Raw genomic sequence first — 19180 nt, forward strand, 5'->3', positions numbered from 1 at the left:
CAAGCTTCCCTCACTTCAAAACTAGTCCAGCCCATATCACCCTGCACAGCTTCATTTGTAGTCCTCCCGTGAGCACCCAATGCGAGGCGACCCACTGACCTTTGGTTCCCGTCGAGTCCTGATTGCACCCCTGATTTATAGCAAACAACCGCATTTCCAAAAGTAAGTCCTGAAACCATTACACCTTTCCACATACCTCGGAGGACCTCGTACCTATTGTATCCCCATAGCGCTCTGTGCTTCATTATGGCTGCATTTCTCTTCCCCTTTACTGTTATGGTTTTTTCCTGTGTTTCCATATATCCATTGCCTTCGTTTATCCATATACCAAGGTATTTATATTCTGTTACCCGAGGTATTTCTTGGCCCTGTATCTCCACTGTCTGTTAACTGTTTTCATTGAATACCATAACACCTGATTTTCTAACACTAAACTTCAAGCCGAAATCGTTGCCTTCCTGTCCACAGATATTAGCCAAACGTTGCAAATCACTTTGCTTGTTAGCTAGCAACACAATGTCGTCCGCATAAAATAAACCTGGGAGTTGCTGCTCTATTACTGTACCCGCCTGTTTGTATGAGAGATTAAAGCCGATATTACTTCCTTCTAGTGCCCTCTCCATCCTCACCATGTACATCATAAACAACAGCGGGGATAAAGGGCACCCCTGCCTTAGTCCCTTGTTGATATGAACTTTCTCCTCGCTCCTCATCCCTTCCCATTCAACGCAAACGGTATTTTCTAGGTAAATCTCTCTCAAAAGCTGTATACAATCGTTACCTAAGCCTTCCCCTTCCAGGATATCCCACAATATGTTGCGGTCCACGTTGTCGTAGGCTCCTGTAATGTCTAAAAAGGCCACATACAACGGTCTGCTTTCTGCTTTTGATATTTCAATACACTGAGTAAGAACAAACAAGTTGTCATCCATACGCCTACCTATTCTGAAACCATTCTGAAGCTCTCCCAAAATGCCATTATTCTCTGTCCATGCTTGAAGCTTTAATTTGATTGCCTGCATTGCTAGCCTGTATATTACCGATGTAATGGTCAACGGTCTACACGAGTGAATTCTGTCTTTCTCCCCCTTTCCTTTATAAATCAAATTCATTCTACTTTGTCGCCAGCTGTCTGGTATTCGTCTATCTTTTAAAGTTCTTTCCACTTCTTTCACCAGAGCTTCCTTACTTTTTGTTCCTAGTTCATTTATCAGCCTAACGGGAACCTCGTCTAGCCCTGTGGCTGTGCGCTTAGGAATTTTCTCTTCCGCTTTCTTCCAGTTTAAATTTGTTAGCACCAGTTCCTTTTCCCCTTGGGTCTCTTTCATGTTTTTTTTTTCAACAAGCATAACCTCGTCATTGCCTTGGAAAGATTAGGCTGTTGCTTTGCGGATGTAATTTATTGCCGCTTCTCCTTCGAGTCTGTTTTCATCTTCGTCTAGGATATGTTGTTGTATTGTTGTTGACTTCCTGCCTAATAATTTTTTGTGGTTCCAAAATATTCTAGGTGCGGCCTTCTGTCTCTCGCGTATTTCTGACAACCAACGTTCACTTTCACCTTTTAATTTTGCTTGCACCAGTATTTGAACTATAGACTTTTTCTCCCGGTATATTTCCCATTTACTAGTTACTTCATCCTGTGGCAACTGCGTTTTCTTTGCCTGCCTGTGCTCTCGAGATGCTTTCTGTCGTTCGGCGATCGCTTCTCGTATCTCCATGTTCCACCAGCTTTTCGGTTTCTTTTTTCCTTTCCAACGAACATGTTGGTTCTCTTTCCGTATTTATGTCTTTATTACACTGATAAGCTCACCATATTCCCATTCTTTACTTGGCCATTTGCCAAGTTCTTCCTCAACTCTAGTGACTGTATTTGCTATTTGTTCAGCGTTCAAATTTGGACTGGCCATTTTGCTCTCCTTGCTCTCTTTCCCAACTACATATCGCATTTTCAATATGATGCGTTTGTGGTCACTCCCTATGCTGTTAAACCCTTCCACATCGATGACCATTTCTCTCAACTTATCCTGAATTCCTTCTGTCATCAGACAGTAATCAATGGTTGATTGCCGGTATCCCACTTCCCACGTGATCTGTCATTCACACTTAGGCCCTGTATTCACGATCACGAGGTTATGTTGCTCACAAAGGTCCAGCATTGACTTCCCGTTATTGTCGGTATAGCCATCTAAATCCTGTATGTGGGCATTCATGTCACCTAACAGGACAATTTCAGCACCACTTCCGAAACCCTTAATATCAGCGCTTATGCATTCCACTAACTCTTTATTTTTCTCTGTGCAATTTTTTCCGGTCCACAAATACGTAACGCCCAGCCAAGTTTCTTTCCCACCTATTGTACCTGATAACCAAAGATGCTCTTGACATTGTGAATTTACTCTTTTCCATTTGGCTCCCTGATGGATGAGCGTTCCGACTCCCCCTCCCTTTCTTTCCGACTTAGTTCTGTTGCACCCTTCCCAAACATAATTGTCAATAACTGGTGGCTCTTCTGAGTCTCTAAGGTGCGTTTCTGTAACCGCATACACCCCTATTTGTTCTCTGTGTAACTGCTCCTCAATCTCTGCCCACTTTTCGTTTCTTCTGCCGCCCTGCATGTTTATGCAACCTATTGCATGGCGAGCTCTTTTTCTCGTTTTCCTCCTTTTTCTGTTATCGACGGCGATGCTCTTCTGATGTTACCCTAGGGGACCTTCTTCATTACTATCTACTCTGACCTCCTGAGCGCCCGCGGGCCCCCTAAAAAAGCAACAGCGCGACCACCAAATCGCCAGCCCACTTCTCGTGCTAACCTGTAATTGAAGTGGATCCCGTCTCGTTTAAAACCACCACAACTTCTCACTTCCCTGTTTATTTCGACAACCTCGAAGCCTTTCTCTCGGCTTATTTTCCATATTGCCTCATTAGCAGCCACTCCGGCTCTTTGTACGTGACTGTCCCGCACAGGCACCTCCGGCACCGTGCACACCACGATCTGCACCTGAGGGGATAGCTCACGCAAGTCGTCCACCCCCTTCGCCAAGCGCTGGGCTAGTCCTGGCCCTTTCCTGTTCAGAACGTCATTTAGCCCACCTGCTACTACGACAAGGTTGCGCACGTGGGCATTTTCCGCGAGCTTTTCATTTGCTCGCTCCATGACAGAACCCAGTGTGCGCCCTGGAAATGTCCCTACCGCCACTCTTTTGTCGCCTTTCACCCTCTCCACAATTGCTTTTGAGCACCCAGCCAGGTTTGAATAGCCTGCAATAATCACCCTTTCACTCTCTCCTACCTCTCCCTGCTTCCCCTTGTCATTTTCCGCGTGATTCGGGCTCGACAAGGGGCATTGTCCCCTCGGCTCCTGCTTTTTCCGCGTAGCGGCCTCAAGGTAGGTGCTGCTCTTTCCAGCTAACCCATCATCACCCTGCCTGCGTTCCGCGTATTTCTCTGACGCTCCCGCGCCTGTCGCGTCGGGGGTCTGCGTTCCATTGTCACGCACATTCTCGGTCACAATGGCGCTCCTGTTCAGCTTTTCCTCGGCTGCTTCCAGTCTCTTTTCAACTACCTTCCGTGCCTCACGCTCCGTGTTCAGCTCATTTTTGAGCTCTTGCACCTGTTTAAGAAGCTCTTCCTGGAAACTCTCCATTTTATGCATCTTAGTATCGACATCACATTGTGTGCCGGTTGATTCGACGCCCTCTCCATTCTCACCCGTCTCCTCATCTGCCTGCTTTACCGGCTTTCTCACCATGTATCGCACGGCTTTTTGCAAATGCTTTAATACTATATCAATGCAGAGCACGTGCCTTCTAGAAAAAACCGATACCGATACCGATACGCACCGATACGCACAGGATCGAACCGATACGATCACAGGATCCAAATCCTCAAAATGCCGCAAAGCAACTCTCACCACTGTTTCAAAAACAATCAATGCCGCGGAGACCAAAGATATGACGCGCTCAACCACGCGGTCACGCTCTCACTTTTCTACCAAACACGCACAGTAAAACCACTAATAGCTATTTATCTTGCCACTTACAAGCTACTACTTCAAGAGTAACCTCTTGCCCCGCCATCTCTCGGCGGCAACATGCAACACATCAGTCCACGCCCTCTCCTGAGCCCACCACAAACCTTATAGTACACTGAAGCTGTGCAAATAAACAAAAATTGCTACAACAACCAGGTTCACGGCGGCTCTTCCGCTTGTTGCTGCTATAGTGCTTAGAATCTATTAGAGAGTTTTAGAATAGGGGCCCCAACGAAATAGACTCCTTTCCTAATTTAGTCTGGCAACACTGACACAGGAAGCTCCCCGCGCTGTTACTCTATTACTCTATGAGCTGTCCTCCATTAGTTAGTCTGTGCGAGCGGTGCGGTGTGTATCGCACGTCAAGAAGCGTCGGAAACCGCAATGCACTATACAGCCATAAGTACTATCGGCGTCAAATGAAAGTTGAACAGCGGAGCGCGTGGCCCAAGCATAAGCGAAGATATAGTGCGCGCCGTCCAGTCATCACCATTGACAGGCGCGCACATCCGATTTGGCCGCACTGCGCGATCCCCCTCTAGTGAGACAATTTCGCTTCTGTCCTGGTTCTTACATTTGAAAGGGAGGATATAAAAAATAAAAACGAAGCTAAAATATTGCAGTTTACGGCGAGTCTTGTCGCACAGATCGCCGAAGCCACAAGTGCTGTCAGCGCGAATAGCAGTGCGCGTGGTGCAGTTTGCACCGTCATCGCCCGCGCCGCGCACCGTCATCGCAAGGTAGATTCGCCCGCGCGGTGTGTGCGATGACGGTGCAAACTGCACCACGCGCACCGCTATTTGCGCTGACAGAACTTGTGGCTTCGGCGATCTGTGCGACAAGACTCACCGTAAACTGCAATATTTTAGCTTCGTTTTTATTTTTTATATCCTCCCTTTCAAATGTGAGAGCCAGGAAAGAAGCGAAATTATCTCGCTAGAGGGGGATCGCGCAGTGCGGCCGAATCGTATGTGCGCGCCTGTCAATGGTGATAACTGGACGGCGCGCACTATATCTTCGCTTATGCTTGGGCCACGCGCTCCGCTGTTCAACTTTCATTTGACGCCGATAGTACGTCGCAGAGAGCTACGTCCAGTGCTCGACGATTGAAACACGTTCATTCACAATGCAGTAAGTATCCTCGCTATCATTTTCTTTTCGCTTGCTTGCTTGCGTTTTTGTTGTTAAACGATACAACGACCGTTTATAAGGCACACAGGCTGATTCACATGCGTTTGCGAAGTGATATGTTGCCGTGCGGAAGGATAACGTGCCGCCTGTTATGACAGCTGTAATGACTGTGTTTATGGTGGTGCCAGCAGAAGTTAACTTGTCCTTCTTACTTCGATGCAATGATTCCATGCTCGTGCGCGTACGTGCTAAGTGCTTCAGGAGCCAAACGAAGACTGCAACACCATATGCCGTGTCCGCCCTGCTGACGCACGATGGTTTTGTGAAAGAGTGTACATGCGAGTGCACTGCTAGAGAGAACGGCACATGTCACCATGTCATGGGACTGTTGAAAGTCCTTGTGCTGATTCTTGATAACGGGTATGCAGAGGCTCCGCCAGAAATGTCCTGTACATAACTACCACAAATCTGGAGGAGGCCCCGGGGCACAAAGTACCGGCTTCTAGCGTCGACGAAATTGACTGGAGAGCCGCAGGGCCAGACAGCCTTTCTTACCCACTGCAATCGCGTTTTTATGAAGCCAGGAAAAGACCGAGGAGCGTAGAAGATGTTCAGAAAGCTGCGAGGCAGTTCGCAAGAGAGATGGCTGCACATACTGCGAGTCAACTTCTGGAACACTGGCAGTCTGCAACACTAAAGATAGCAGACAGTTTGTTTGGCGAGACATATGCAAAGGCAGCCTTTTGTGGAGTCAGAAACCACTTGTACTACATGACTTTACCACCTATTTATGCCCAGAAATTCAGGTTGGGGTGACTACAGAATTGACACCCATGCAGCCAGTATATTTTCAGAACCATTAAACACTGTTGTGCCGTGCGTGGGCGTGCCAGCAATGCAGCAGGCTGCGATCGAGGCAAGCACATACATGCATGTAGCATGCTGGCATTTAGCATGGAATAAAGCACAGGAAACACCTTGTGCACAACTTTCGCTTCTTTATGTCTTCGACATATATAAAGTATACTCTTGCTACGTGCTGCATAATTTGTGTTAAATAACCCAATTCGTGACGTTCATAACGCTTTTGCTCTGTTTAGCAACCAAACGTAATACTTACAAAGGTATGTTGACTGTGGTTAGGTCTGCTTTCTGTGCGTTAACCCTAACATGTGCTCCACCCTTACAGGCAGGCTATTGTGCGCTGTGTGTTGAAGCTCCTTGGCTTGAAGAGACCTCTTGCCAGCAGAGCCTATGCATAGTATACATGTAGCATGGAATGAAGGCAGAAAACGCAATAACATTGTGCACGATTTCCAAGTAGTGCCCGTGTGTTTTTCAACGTGTGCTCTTGCTACTCGCTGTATACATTTTTTGTGCTAACTATCCTTCAACATTTTCATAACACTATTTCTTCTGCTTAGCAACCGAACAGTTCTATTAGTTTACAAAACTATACTGACTCTGTTATGTCCGCTTTCTGTGTGTTAACTCTAACATGTGCTGCACCCTTATATGCAGGCTCTCATGCTGTCTGTTGATGAAGCTCGCCAGCTTGAACAGACCTCTCGCCAGCAGAGCCAAAGTGCGACGTGGAAAGCTGCTCGCGAAAACCGCTTGACTGCTTCCAATTTTGGTGTTGCTGTTATACGTGAAAATTGGACAGAGAAAGGCCTGCAGAACCTCACCACAGACAGAGATCTGCCTAGAGTAAAGGCCATCCAGTAAGTACGGGTCCAAAAACATTTTCTTGACCATGTTAGCTCACAGCAAAGTGAAAACTATAGCACAAGAAGACAAAGTGTACAGGTGAGGCACTTCCTTGTTTACATCTGCTATGGACAATCTTGCTTCCATTGAATCATGGTGGCTACAAGTGATTGACACTAATGAATGCGCATCATCATCATCAGCCTGGTTACGACCACTGCAGGGCAAAGGCCTCTCCCATATTTCTCCAGCAACCCCGGTCATGTACTAATTGTGGCCATGCCGTCCCTGCAAACTTCTTAATCTCATCCGCCCACCTAACTTTCTGCCGCCCCCTGCTACGCTTCCCTTCCCTTGGAATCCAGTCCGTGACCCTTAATGACCATCGGTTATCTTCCCTCCTCATTACATGTCCTGCCCATGCCCATTTCTTTTTCTTGATTTCAACTAAGATGTCATTAACCCGCGTTTCTTCCCTCACCCAAACTGCTCTTTTCTTATCCCTTAACGTTACACCTATAATTCTTCTTTCTATAGCTCGTTGCGTCGTCCTCAATTTGAGTAGAGCCCTTTTCGTAAGCCTCCAGGTTTCTGCCCCGTAGGTGAGTACTGGTAAGACACAGCTATTATACACTTTTCTCTTGAGGGATAATGGCAACCTGCTGTTCATGATCTGAGAATGCCGGACAAACGCACCCCAGCCCATTCTTATTCTTCTGATTATTTCCGTCTTATGATCCGGATCCGCAGTGACTACCTGCCCTAAGTAGATGTATTCCCTTACGACTTCCAGTGCCTCACTGCCTATTGTTAATTGCTGTTCTCTTCCGAGACTGTTAAACATTACTTTAGTTTTCTGTAGATTAATCTTTAGACCAACTCTTCTGCTTTGCCTGTCCAGGTCAGTGAGCATGCATTGCAGTTGGTCTCCTGAGTTACTAAGCAAGGCAATATCATCAGCGAATCGCAAGTTACTAAGGTATTCTCCATTAACTTTTATCCCCATTTCTTCCCAATCCAGGTCTCTGAATACCTCTTGTAAACACGCTGTGAATTGCATTGGGGAGATCGTATCTCCCTGCCTGACGCCTTTCTTTATTGGGATTTTGTTGCTTTCTTTATGGAGGACTACGGTGGCTGTGGAGCCGCTATAGATATTTTTCAGTATTTTGTACATACGGCTCGTCTACAACGTGATTCCGTAATGCCTCCATGACTGCTGAGGTTTCGACAGAATCAAATGGTTTCTCGTAATCAATGAAAGCTATATATAAGGGTTGGTTATATTCCGCACATTTCTCTATCACCTGATTGATAGTGTGAATATGATCTATTGTTGAGTAGCCTTTACGGAATCCTGCCTGGTCCTTTGCTTGACAGAAGTCTAAGCTGTTCCTGATTCTATTTGCGATTACCTTAGTAAATAGTTTGTAGGCAACGGACAGTAAGCTGATCGGTCTATAATTTTTCAAGTCTTTGGCGTCCCCTTTCTTATGGATTAGGATTATGTTAGCGTTTTTCCAAGATTCCGGTACGCTCGACGTTATGAGGCATTGCGTATACAGGGTGGCCAGTGTCTCTAGAACAATTTGCCCCGCATCCTTCAACAAATCTGCTGTTACCTGATCCTCCCCAGCTGCCTTCCCCCTTTGCATATCTCCCAAGGCTTTCTTTACTTCTTCCGGCGTTACGTGTGGGATTTCGAATTCCTCTAGACTATTTTCTCTTCCATTGTCGTCGTTGGTGCCACTGGTACTGTATAAATCTCTATAGAACTCCTAAGCCACTTGTGAATTCCCTTGTGAATGAATGTGCAGGTACAATGTTATCAACAGATTACACATGTGCACCCGTTGTCACACATTGATCAAGAAACCTTGGAAATGGGAGTAGCTTTGCACCCTATATGGTCAATTAAGCTTTTAGTCGGGGGTATAGGTTGGCCCTTAATAAATATTTTGTTAACCTGTGCTCCTCAACATTGTTACAATATTAGCCTATGTATTCACACCATATGTACTGCCTAATGTGGGTTGTTTCACAGAATGGAAGTAAAAGACAGAACTTACATTGTGATATTTCTGCTTCAGGTACGGAGTTTCAAGCGAAGCCATGGCTGTTCAAAAATATGAAACAACCCTGTGAACCTTCCGGCACAACATACAGACCTTCCGCTGTGGCCTTATTGTGGATCCCACGTTCCCATGGATCGCTGCACTGCCTGATCGTGTGGTGTGGGACCCAGATGAACAGAATACTCTTGGCATTGTCGAAGTGAAGTGCCCATATTCAATGAAAGACTTGAAAATACCAAGCACTCAAGGCTCGTGCCTTGTGAAAGACAGCTACGGCACGTACAGGCTAAACCGCACCCACTATTACTATCACCAGGTCCTCGGGCAGATGGCCCTTTCAGGACTTACTTGGGCTGACTTTGTCATGTATGCTCCACAGTTTCTAGTTGTTGAAAGAATTAGATTCAGTGAAAGTGAATGGCAGAAATGCAAGACTAGGTTGGACAGCTTTTATTTTTCCACATTTCTGCCGTACTTGGCAAACACATGCAGTACAAACAATGAATCCTGAATTCAAGAGATTACAAAATTAATGGGAATTTATGATTTTAATAATAAAGTTGTGATACAATTGACAATGCCTTGTATCCTTTTCTTGAAACGAGTATCGAAGCCATGTGCTCATTGCTTTGGCCATGCTAGCTTGGCAGTCACTGCGAAGGCTATGTAGTACTGAATTGACACCTTGTACATCACTGCAGTAAGATTGTTGCTGCTGCAGATCCAAGGTTGCCATTAAAGGACTTTGAAGATTGCTTAAGAATGCACACAATGCCCAAATTTCATTAATGATCGATGTAATTGACAGTGGGCTGGGCCTGTCGAAAATATCAAATGCCTTAATACGTTGAATGCGCCGTTCGACATGTATTCTGAGACTTTGTCAAGGATTGATGGTGGACGCCCTGACGCCACTCGCGCGACACTAAGCCCACCACGTGGGAACTATTAACACTCGCGAAATAACAAACAAAATACGCGACACAAATGAAAAATACACGCGACAATAAATACGGCAAGCACTACACTAACAGAACATATAAGAATCAACACTCGATGGCTAAATAAACGAAAGATTAAACGCGATTGAGAAAAGAGAGTCCGGCGGAAAGTTTGAGAGCGGCCTGGAACACGAGGCTTATCTGGGGCGTGCTTGCCGAGGTCCCGGTCTGAAGAGCGTCGGGCTGCTGCAACCTCGCTGCCGAAGATCCTGACGGACTTGCACCGTATGTCGCTCGACCGGCGAAGGCTTCGGCCTGGAGATCTCAGCTTGCCGACCACATCTTCAGCTGTCCCCCGGTGCACGACCTCGCTCTTTCGTCCTCCAAGCTGCTCTGCCGCTCACCGAGCCGCGTCGTCCCTCCGCCGCGCTGAGGCGACACGTGATGAACCCGTCGGGCGGGTTCGGGGACAATGGGGAGCGCTCTCCCTCATCGTCGTTCAAGCGGCGTTGCTGCTGCTGCGGCAATGGCGGCCATCTTGAGAGGAGCGCGGGCATGCAACTCTGTGACACCACCCCGACGACAAGAATGTTATACTAATAACATTCAAACTAACACAGAGTCATGCACGCGCACCTTAAGGAGACCGCAGTCCCCACGCACTCGAAGGTCACGCGCACAATCACGTCGTCGTGTGGGTCACGGCATTTCGCACAAGGAATTTCGCCGCGCACATCGCCGCCCACATCGCCGCCTCGCTCTCAGCCAGTCAGTGCACTCCGCAGCCAACTACACACTGATAAAACAAAATAACTCAAAACAGCTGCTAAAAAATTGATATGATACTGTACTGTTCCCCTTGGGTCATGTGACAGGCGCAAACCACGGCAGAGCCGGTACGCGCAGTCTACACGCAACACTTATCACCCACACACAAAACAAAACCTACAAAATAACAGATCGGTGAATTGAAGGGCCGGAAAGTTAATCGCTAATAAATGCAATCAAACAAAAAAGTTACGTGGCACTATCAACAAATCTAAAATGTCAACATAGTGCCGACTGCGCTGCTCACTACCCCCTGCTCTTCAAACGGACTCGCTGGGGTCGCATTCCTTCCGTCCCCCGAGCTTTCCCGACACCTAGGTGGGGAGACGCACTAGCCGCTCCACCGCGACATATCACCTCGCGCCCCGGTTGCCTGCTTTTGGCTCGGTGATTGGGGTACACCGAACCTTGCCGGGTCCTCACCCACTCGCAGCGCCTGACCAACCGGGTGTCACGAAGTGCACGGCTTAGCGGCACCTGCCGAGGCGAATATATCGCTCGCGCTCTCTTTCGCGGCGACGAGCAACGCTCCGCGACTCCCGAGCTCTGACGACGCCTCCCTGACCTCTGCGCCATTTTGCGCGGCCTCCTCCTCACCCTCTGCAATCTGCTAGCGGTCCGTACCTCGTACCTCCGCGGTGTGCGGCAACCCGCCAGCCTCCGCCGCGCCACACACTTCGCCGCCTCTCTCGGCCTGCGATGGCACAATTTGCCTGCGTGGCGGCTGACGTTTTTCGTGGTCGGCTTCTGACCATCGTTACCCGCCACACCGCCTGATTCTCGGAGCACCGGCCTCACGTTCGCTTCGAAGGCCCCGGCGCCCAAGGGCTGAGGCACGAGGTAGGATTCGGGCTGGGCACGAACCTGCGCAAGGCTCACTCCAGAGGGATGAGGTTGGTCAGCGGCGACGGTCGAGCCCGGCAGGCACTCTGTGTTGGGAATGCTCTCGACACGGCCCTCCCTCGCGCGCAACAGCGCAATTTCCCTCTCTAACTCGAGGACGCGCTGGGAAGACCGTGCCGCATCGCACTCCTCCGCCTCGCGTTGACGCAGCTCTCGCGCTTTCCTGCGCTCGCGATGAGCCGCCTCCTCTTTGGAGCGCATGTCGCGCACAAACTCCCGGAGCGCTGGCCCCTCAAGGCCCATCTGCCTCCCGACGGCCACGATGCGCTCCAACTCCTCGAGGAGTCCATCAGCCATATCTTGGCCTTCTCCCGCTCTCCGCGGTACGCGTCTGTTCCGCCCGCTATGCCTCGTGGTCACGGAAGATCGTGGTCAGCAAGTCCTGTCGTGCGGACGCCAGTTGTCAAGGATTGATGGTGGGGTAGTTCGCACTCTCCGAACAGGAGGGGATGGGGCGACAACAAACCCACCCCGCGTGCGTTTAGTGAGGGTTCGACTGCTGACCGGCGATAAGGTCCACGCCTGATCGACCGTGAACCAGAGGCATGAGACGGGAGGCGACGTCGTACAACACACACACTCAATTTAATACAATAAAATCATGCGCGAGACATAATGAAAGGAAAACATGCAAACTTCCAGTAGTGGGTCCTAGCTCGCGGAGAGCGTGCGGGTCCCACAACACACGCCCTGACGCCACTCGCGCGACACTAAGCCCACCACGTGGGAACTATTAACACTCGCGAAATAACAAACAAAATACGCGACACAAATGAAAAATACACGCGACAATAAATACGGCAAGCACTACACTAACAGAACATATAAGAATCAACACTCGATGGCTAAATAAACGAAAGATTAAACGCGATTGAGAAAAGAGAGTCCGGCGGAAAGTTTGAGAGCGGCCTGGAACACGAGGCTTATCTGGGGCGTGCTTGCCGAGGTCCCGGTCTGAAGAGCGTCGGGCTGCTGCAACCTCGCTGCCGAAGATCCTGACGGACTTGCACCGTATGTCGCTCGACCGGCGAAGGCTTCGGCCTGGAGATCTCAGCTTGCCGACCACATCTTCAGCTGTCCCCCGGTGCACGACCTCGCTCTTTCGTCCTCCAAGCTGCTCTGCCGCTCACCGAGCCGCGTCGTCCCTCCGCCGCGCTGAGGCGACACGTGATGAACCCGTCGGGCGGGTTCGGGGATAATGGGGAGCGCTCTCCCTCATCGTCGTTCAAGCGGCGTTGCTGCTGCTGCGGCAATGGCGGCCATCTTGAGAGGAGCGCGGGCATGCAACTCTGTGACAGACTTGCAATTTCCTCTGTTTGTCTAACTTCTTCTTCATTAAGGTGCTGTCTCCGAAGGAAATGGGGAATGTTCAACGCAACCCCTTTTGCACTGAGCAGGTCATATATCTTAAAGCCCTTGTCGGCCATTACTGAGTCGCCAGGCTCAAACTCGAGTTTTAAAAACCCACTTTTTTCAACGAGCTCTTTGTCTGACACCGACCCTGTAAATAATTTTGACAAAAACGTGATTGTTCCATCAGGTGAAATGACAACCAAACCCTTCATTGTAATAGTTGACTTGTAGGTTGAGTAGGTCGCCAACTGAAGGACCAGAGAGCTTGGAACTTCGCATCTCACTTCTGTCGCGTCGGTAATCGTTCTTGTTGATGGGTATCGCTCTTTAAAAATGGCTGGCATAGCCTTGTCAACCTTGTCTCTACTCAGCCAAAGGTCCACCTGGCCAACCTGCAAATAAATAAAGCTGATCCATGTGGTATATATTCTGGATAATGTAGCAATGGACACCCTGAACCTGTAGGCAAGGTCCCTTTCGAAAAGCCCAAGGCGCAACCTGAGGAGAACAAGAAGGAGCTGGTCCTTAGCTGTCAGCATGTGCGGCCTGGCCTCCCTGCATCACTTGATGTACTTGAATAGCTCCGAGACCATACTTTTATATTTTTCCACACACTCACCGGGGTTTATCAAAGGGAAGAAGCACATGAATGGTTCAAACTTTGAAAGCCCAGTGTAGAAACTAATGAGCTCATGGCTGTCCTTGAAGCATTCGACAAAAAATTGCCTGCTTTTATGCCGATCAAGCTTTTTGTTTTCCATATTGAGTATTTCATACTCTCTTTGAGCTTTATGAAGCACATTTTTTTCTGACATCACCTCTTTCGTTCTAATTTCCAAGTCGCTCTCCTGTTGTTGTATACACACTTGAAGTAGAGAGAGCTGCGTCTCGAGCTCAGGCACTCGCTCTGCATTTGCTTTCGCAGGTTTCACCTCTTCGGTGCTACCTTGGTCGCTTTCCAGTTGGTGTATGCGCATTTGGAGCACAGAAAGCTGCTTCTCGAGCTCCTACACTCTAACTGCACGTGCACAATCACACACTTCGTGGTCTCGGACATGGGTCGCACTGGCCGGCTTTGAAACACTTGCTTCGCACTCTGTGGAGTCCATAGTTTCAACAGCTGTTGAAGAATCCCGCGACGCGGCGACATCACTACTAGGAGAAAGCGGTGGTTGTGACGCAAACCCGGAGCTGCTAGCCTGGCCGACGGCGGAAAGCATTTTCGCGACCTACTGTTGTCATTCTTTCGGCTTTTTTCTTGCTGGTGGCGTGGGTTTTCCAAAGGCAAACACGTTCGGCACGGCGTCAACCCGGAGGTAACGCCGATCACCGACTACATTCGGCAAGTAGCTGTCGGCGGTGAAGTGATTCGAGCACACCTTTGTGTGCTTCGTCACGACAAAAAGCTTTCCTTCATCGCGCTTAATGGCTACAATCCATTTCTTCTTCAGATGCGGATCCTTCGGAAAACAGAAGAACGACACCAGTAAGACGATAAGAGCGACATAAGGCGCGCGCATGAGACGCAACAAATAATAAACGAAATGTATACACACGCACACTTGCCTTCGAGCCGTTGTCGTCCAAAACTCCTCGCTGGTTGCAAAGCGGCACGCAGCAATGCACAGGCATGTTACCGAATGCCGAGGAGAACCGGATTCAACGGAAATTCGTCGGGCAGGCAGATGAAAACTTCGGCGCTCAGTATACATTTGCTTGCCGGTCCGCTTCTTCAGTGTGCGGAGACGCCGAGTTCGCCCTGCTAATGGCGCCGATCTCATCGTCACTGTTGTTTTCAGTAGGTGCCGCTGAATTCCGAAACTGCCGTATAGCGTCGAAATTACTGCGCATGCGTGAGTCGCAAACTGCGTTGGGGTTTCGCGTCGGGCACGCTATTACACTGATTTAGCGAGAGCCCCAAAAGTTGCCTTTGGAACAAGCCTGGAGCTTGACAGCAACTCGGCCAAAGGATCATACGTGTTCGATATTTGGAATATGAGTCGCCGGAGAAAAAAAGGTTTTCATGAACTTTCACGCTGGCAGAAACGCCGGCGTGTCAGAGAACTAGCTGATAAGGAGCAGCTTGAGGTTGTGAGCCTTCAGTCTGGTGGGGAGACAGGTCAGCGGACGTGCACTCCGGAGACACCGGGCTTTGTGTCTAGCAATCTACAGCCAGGATATTCAAAGTGGTCAACTTCAGAAGAAAGTCTAATTAGCTGTCTGAATGTACTGCATCCAGCTTATGTATTGCCAGTATTCACAATGAATTGCAACAGTGGTTCTGACTGTTCATCGCCCAGCTAGGTGCATGTCTCTTCACCATCCGAAACATTTGGTGATGAAGTTGGTTATAGGGATTCAGTCTGTGTAGATAACCAGCGCAATGACGACAGTGGCGAAAATATCAGCACAGTGCACGTCCCCTTACCATCCATAACATATGGTGATGAACATGGTTGTAGCGATTTAATTCGTGTAACCAGCAGAATTACAATGGTGAAAACATAAAACATTTTTTGGCTCGTTCGGCATGTCAAAACAATGTGACACATGCAGCTTTGATCCAACCTTTGAACTAGTTCGGCACATAATTGCTGCAGTTGCTTTGTAGGCTTGCCTTCTGATGCAAGATCACTCCTGTCTACACCCAGAACTCTTGACATTATGACCGTACCTTCTGGAAATATGTGCATATAGGAATACGAACTTGTTTGAACAATCTGCTGCTGTCTGCCCAATATTTCAGCTATTCCATCATGTGTTTATCTTATGCTTTTTGTTGATGGTTTGCCTTCAAGAAAGAGCTCCACAAGCGAGTTATGGCCTATTTTAGGCAAAGCAGAAAACATACCGAACAGTGGCGTGTGTATTATAGGCTATTACCACGGCGATGCTAAGCCAGAATGTGCAAATGTATTTCTCTCAACTTTTGTCAATGAATTGTGCCATTTTTTGCACGATGGGTTGCGTGCAAATGGTAAGATATTTAGTGCAGAGGTCAAAGCATTTATTTGCGATGCCCTTGCACATGCGTTCGTGCTCTGTGTAAAAACCTACTCTGGATACTTCAGTTGTACTGTGTGTACAGAAAAAGGAGAGCTCATTGAGTGTATGCTTGTGTACAACGGAATAGATGCTCCGCTTCGCACAAATGATGATTTCTTGCATCGCACGCACCAAAACCACTATGTGAATAGCACTGTGTTTGAGCAGCTTCCAATAGGACTTCTTTGTAAATTTCCGTAAGATTACATGCACCTGGTATGCATTGGGGTAATCAAAAAGATGGTTCTTTTCTGTACACAGGGTGATGTGCCCTATCGACTACCTTCTTCAGGTCTTAATTTCTGTCTCTTCTTGATTTGAAAAGCCATTGGTGTTAAGAGTTGGTTCGCCCACTACGAGCTTTGAAATATATTGATCGGTGGAAGGCAACTGAGTTACGTGCTTTCCTTCTTTATGCGGGTCCTATCGTTCTGAAGGCTGTCTTGCCTCGACAAAATTATGAGCACTTCCTCATTTTCACACTGCATCACCTACTCTTTGCATCGCCTTCTCTGTGCACGTCTTTGAATTGGTATGCTAAACAATTGCTTTGCTATTTTGTCAATCATTTCGGTAGGCTCTATGGTCGTCATCAAATGAGCTTTAATGTTCATGGTTTAATTAATCTCACAAATAATGTGTTAATGTATGGCTGCTTGTATAACTTCAGTCTCCTTGCTGGAGAAAGCTTCCTGCACAGATTAAAAAGACTGGTCCGGAGTGGAAAGAGACCACTGGAAGAAGTGTGTAGAAGAATTTCTGAGCTGATGGCCCAAGGAGAATTTGGCAACCTAAAGGAAGTTCAACACACAACAGCTGTTGTGTTAAAGCAGCCTCGTGCAGATGGTCCCTTTGTAGTGTTTTGCGAGGGTCTTGGGTATAGTGTTGCAGTTTTTCCAAACTTCATACTCAATAGCACCCTGGCTGATGACTGCTGCATGCTGTCCGACTCTAGTGTAGTGCTGGTCGCAAACTTTGCGTTTGACAATGGTGAAAATAAAGTTTTGATAGGTAGAAGGTTTGAAACTTTGGATAGCCTTTTTGATAGACCTATGAAGTCATCAGAACTGGGTATTGAGATAGCTTGTGGGCTTTCAAAGCTCCCAGCATGGCCATTAAGTGAAATACAATCGAAGTGCCTGTTCCCACATGGCAAAATTCCAAATGCACACATTGTGTTGTGTTTGGTTCATTTAGACACTAGCCATTAGTATCAGCCTCAAATGTTTTTGAACTGCCTGCCTCACAATGACCTGCTTTAGTCATAAATGAATTGTAAAGCTCCAATGAAGCGAGAGTTACTGAAAGCCTTGTTGAACTTTTTCTTTTCAGTAAACTTCTTTAGTTGCCTGTTATGACTCTCTAAGGACTCCTGCACTTCGTTTAATGAAGCAAGTCTGTGCCCAGAAGCTTCTGGTAACTTCCTCTGTTTGCTGTATAGCGCTTAACAGTGCTTTCATGTTGAATTGTCAAAGAAAAGCATACATACTATTTCTTTTTACATTTAGTGCTTTTTTATGACATGTTTCACTTTCAGTGGTACTATGTTGACGAGCATCATGCATGGTGCTCGTAGTGTTTCAATGACTGTTGATAAAAAAGTACATATTGCAAAATACTGCTTTGATTAGCTTCTTCAATGCATGGAGCAAAATTTATTGTGTTCATCACTACTGCTGTATTGGCGCACATTTATTGTCTTATTTGTTAATAAAGTATGTCCTACAGGCAACGTTTTGTAATACAGGAATACAATTCGTGTTTTATTTACAATCATTCTATTTGTACGAAACCCTGCTCACCTTTTAAATTGTGTAGTATTCCTATAAGGGCTAGATACGAAAATGACACACGTTTGTAATTTACTTTTTTCAGCTGATGCCGTCCTGTGGAGCTTCGCTGCGAACCTGTGCACTTTGATACGCACTGCTATGCTCTTCCTGTGCTTCTGGCACCGTCACTGCCCTTCCTGTGACTGGCATGCATGCAGTTATTGAAGAAGAGCTCACGTCTACTTTGCGTGCCATGTTTTCTGACGCTACCAGCCTTCTACACAGTAACATCATATGCCGACGTAGCCACGATGTCTCCACTTAGGACCCCGCCTCTGATCACAGCATCTGCACACAGGCACCCATGGCTTCAGTATCGGCGCAGGTCCGTGCTCAACCATACGACTCTGGTTAGGGTCCTCGCCAAGAACGTTCCGATGACCGTCTACCTGTGACTTACCAGCGGATGACATATCCATCTTCTTGGCACCGTTTACCGTCTCCCCCATACGCAACCGATATACCTCTCAACTTACTATTCATCTCGGCTCCGCTCACCTTCGCTACGCCGTCGCTCAGTGTTCCATCTTCGGTCAGCCTCACAGGCCCCTGATCTCGGCTCGGAAAATTCCACGCTGCAGTTTCAGGAGGGGAAACGTACTGCATCCATCAGAATGCTTATTATTTCTCCAGATAGAGCGCCCGTCATATCTGTTATTAGTGTTTGTGGAAGGCGTTCGCGTCGAAGCTGTTGTTGACACTGGCGCCGCCATTTATATAATTCGGGTTGATTTATGCTTCCATCGAGAAAAAGTGACCATTACATACTGCGGCGGCCGGTTGCGTTGAGCAAACGATTCCACAATTCACCTTATCGCGCAATGTACTGCACGTATATATGGATGGCATCCGTCAGCACATAGTATGTACCGTGCTACGTGAGTGCACTAACAAACTAATTTTGGATTGGGATTTCTCTTCGTCCGCTTCCGCGTTTATCGGCTGTCGCCAGCACCTTCTATACCTTACCAAAGCCATGTCACCAATGCCTACAGATGATTCGCAGAGCTATTTTGTAACAGCCAAAGATTATGTGGTTCGCCCGTCTAGAAACAAATCATCGCCGTTCGTTTCCCCGAGATTGTACAAATGCGAAGTGTTCACTCACCCTTATGGCCGCATCACATCCAGATAAATTGCGATTTCTCCCAGCCTTCTTCGTTTAACTGATGAGTGTGCCATACTTACTGCAATAAATACTACTCCCTATACCTAATTGTAATCCCGTGGATCGACTAGCACTGTTGATACTCCACCCGTTGCCCTCGTTCCTCTTACTGTTGCTCCGAAGGAGTCAAATTTGCCTCTTCTACTCAATTGTCTACTCAATTT

General features: G+C 47.7%; 1 protein-coding gene across 1 annotated transcript in view; it reads right to left on the reverse strand.

Moving 5' to 3' along the window:
• LOC139060280 (uncharacterized) overlaps positions 1 to 13510 on the reverse strand; it is a 37289-nt gene extending 23779 nt beyond the window's left edge. The window contains exons 1-2 of the mRNA XM_070539376.1: positions 12915 to 13510; positions 9620 to 9824 (exon numbers count right to left, since the gene is read on the reverse strand). Of these exons, the coding sequence (XP_070395477.1) occupies positions 9620 to 9824; positions 12915 to 13510 (801 nt within the window). The remainder of the gene's footprint in view (positions 1 to 9619; positions 9825 to 12914) is intronic.
• Positions 13511 to 19180: the final 5670 nt, after the last annotated feature.

Source organism: Dermacentor albipictus, chromosome 5, assembly GCF_038994185.2.
Source record: "Dermacentor albipictus isolate Rhodes 1998 colony chromosome 5, USDA_Dalb.pri_finalv2, whole genome shotgun sequence".
Classification (NCBI taxonomy): Eukaryota; Metazoa; Arthropoda; class Arachnida; order Ixodida; family Ixodidae; genus Dermacentor; species Dermacentor albipictus.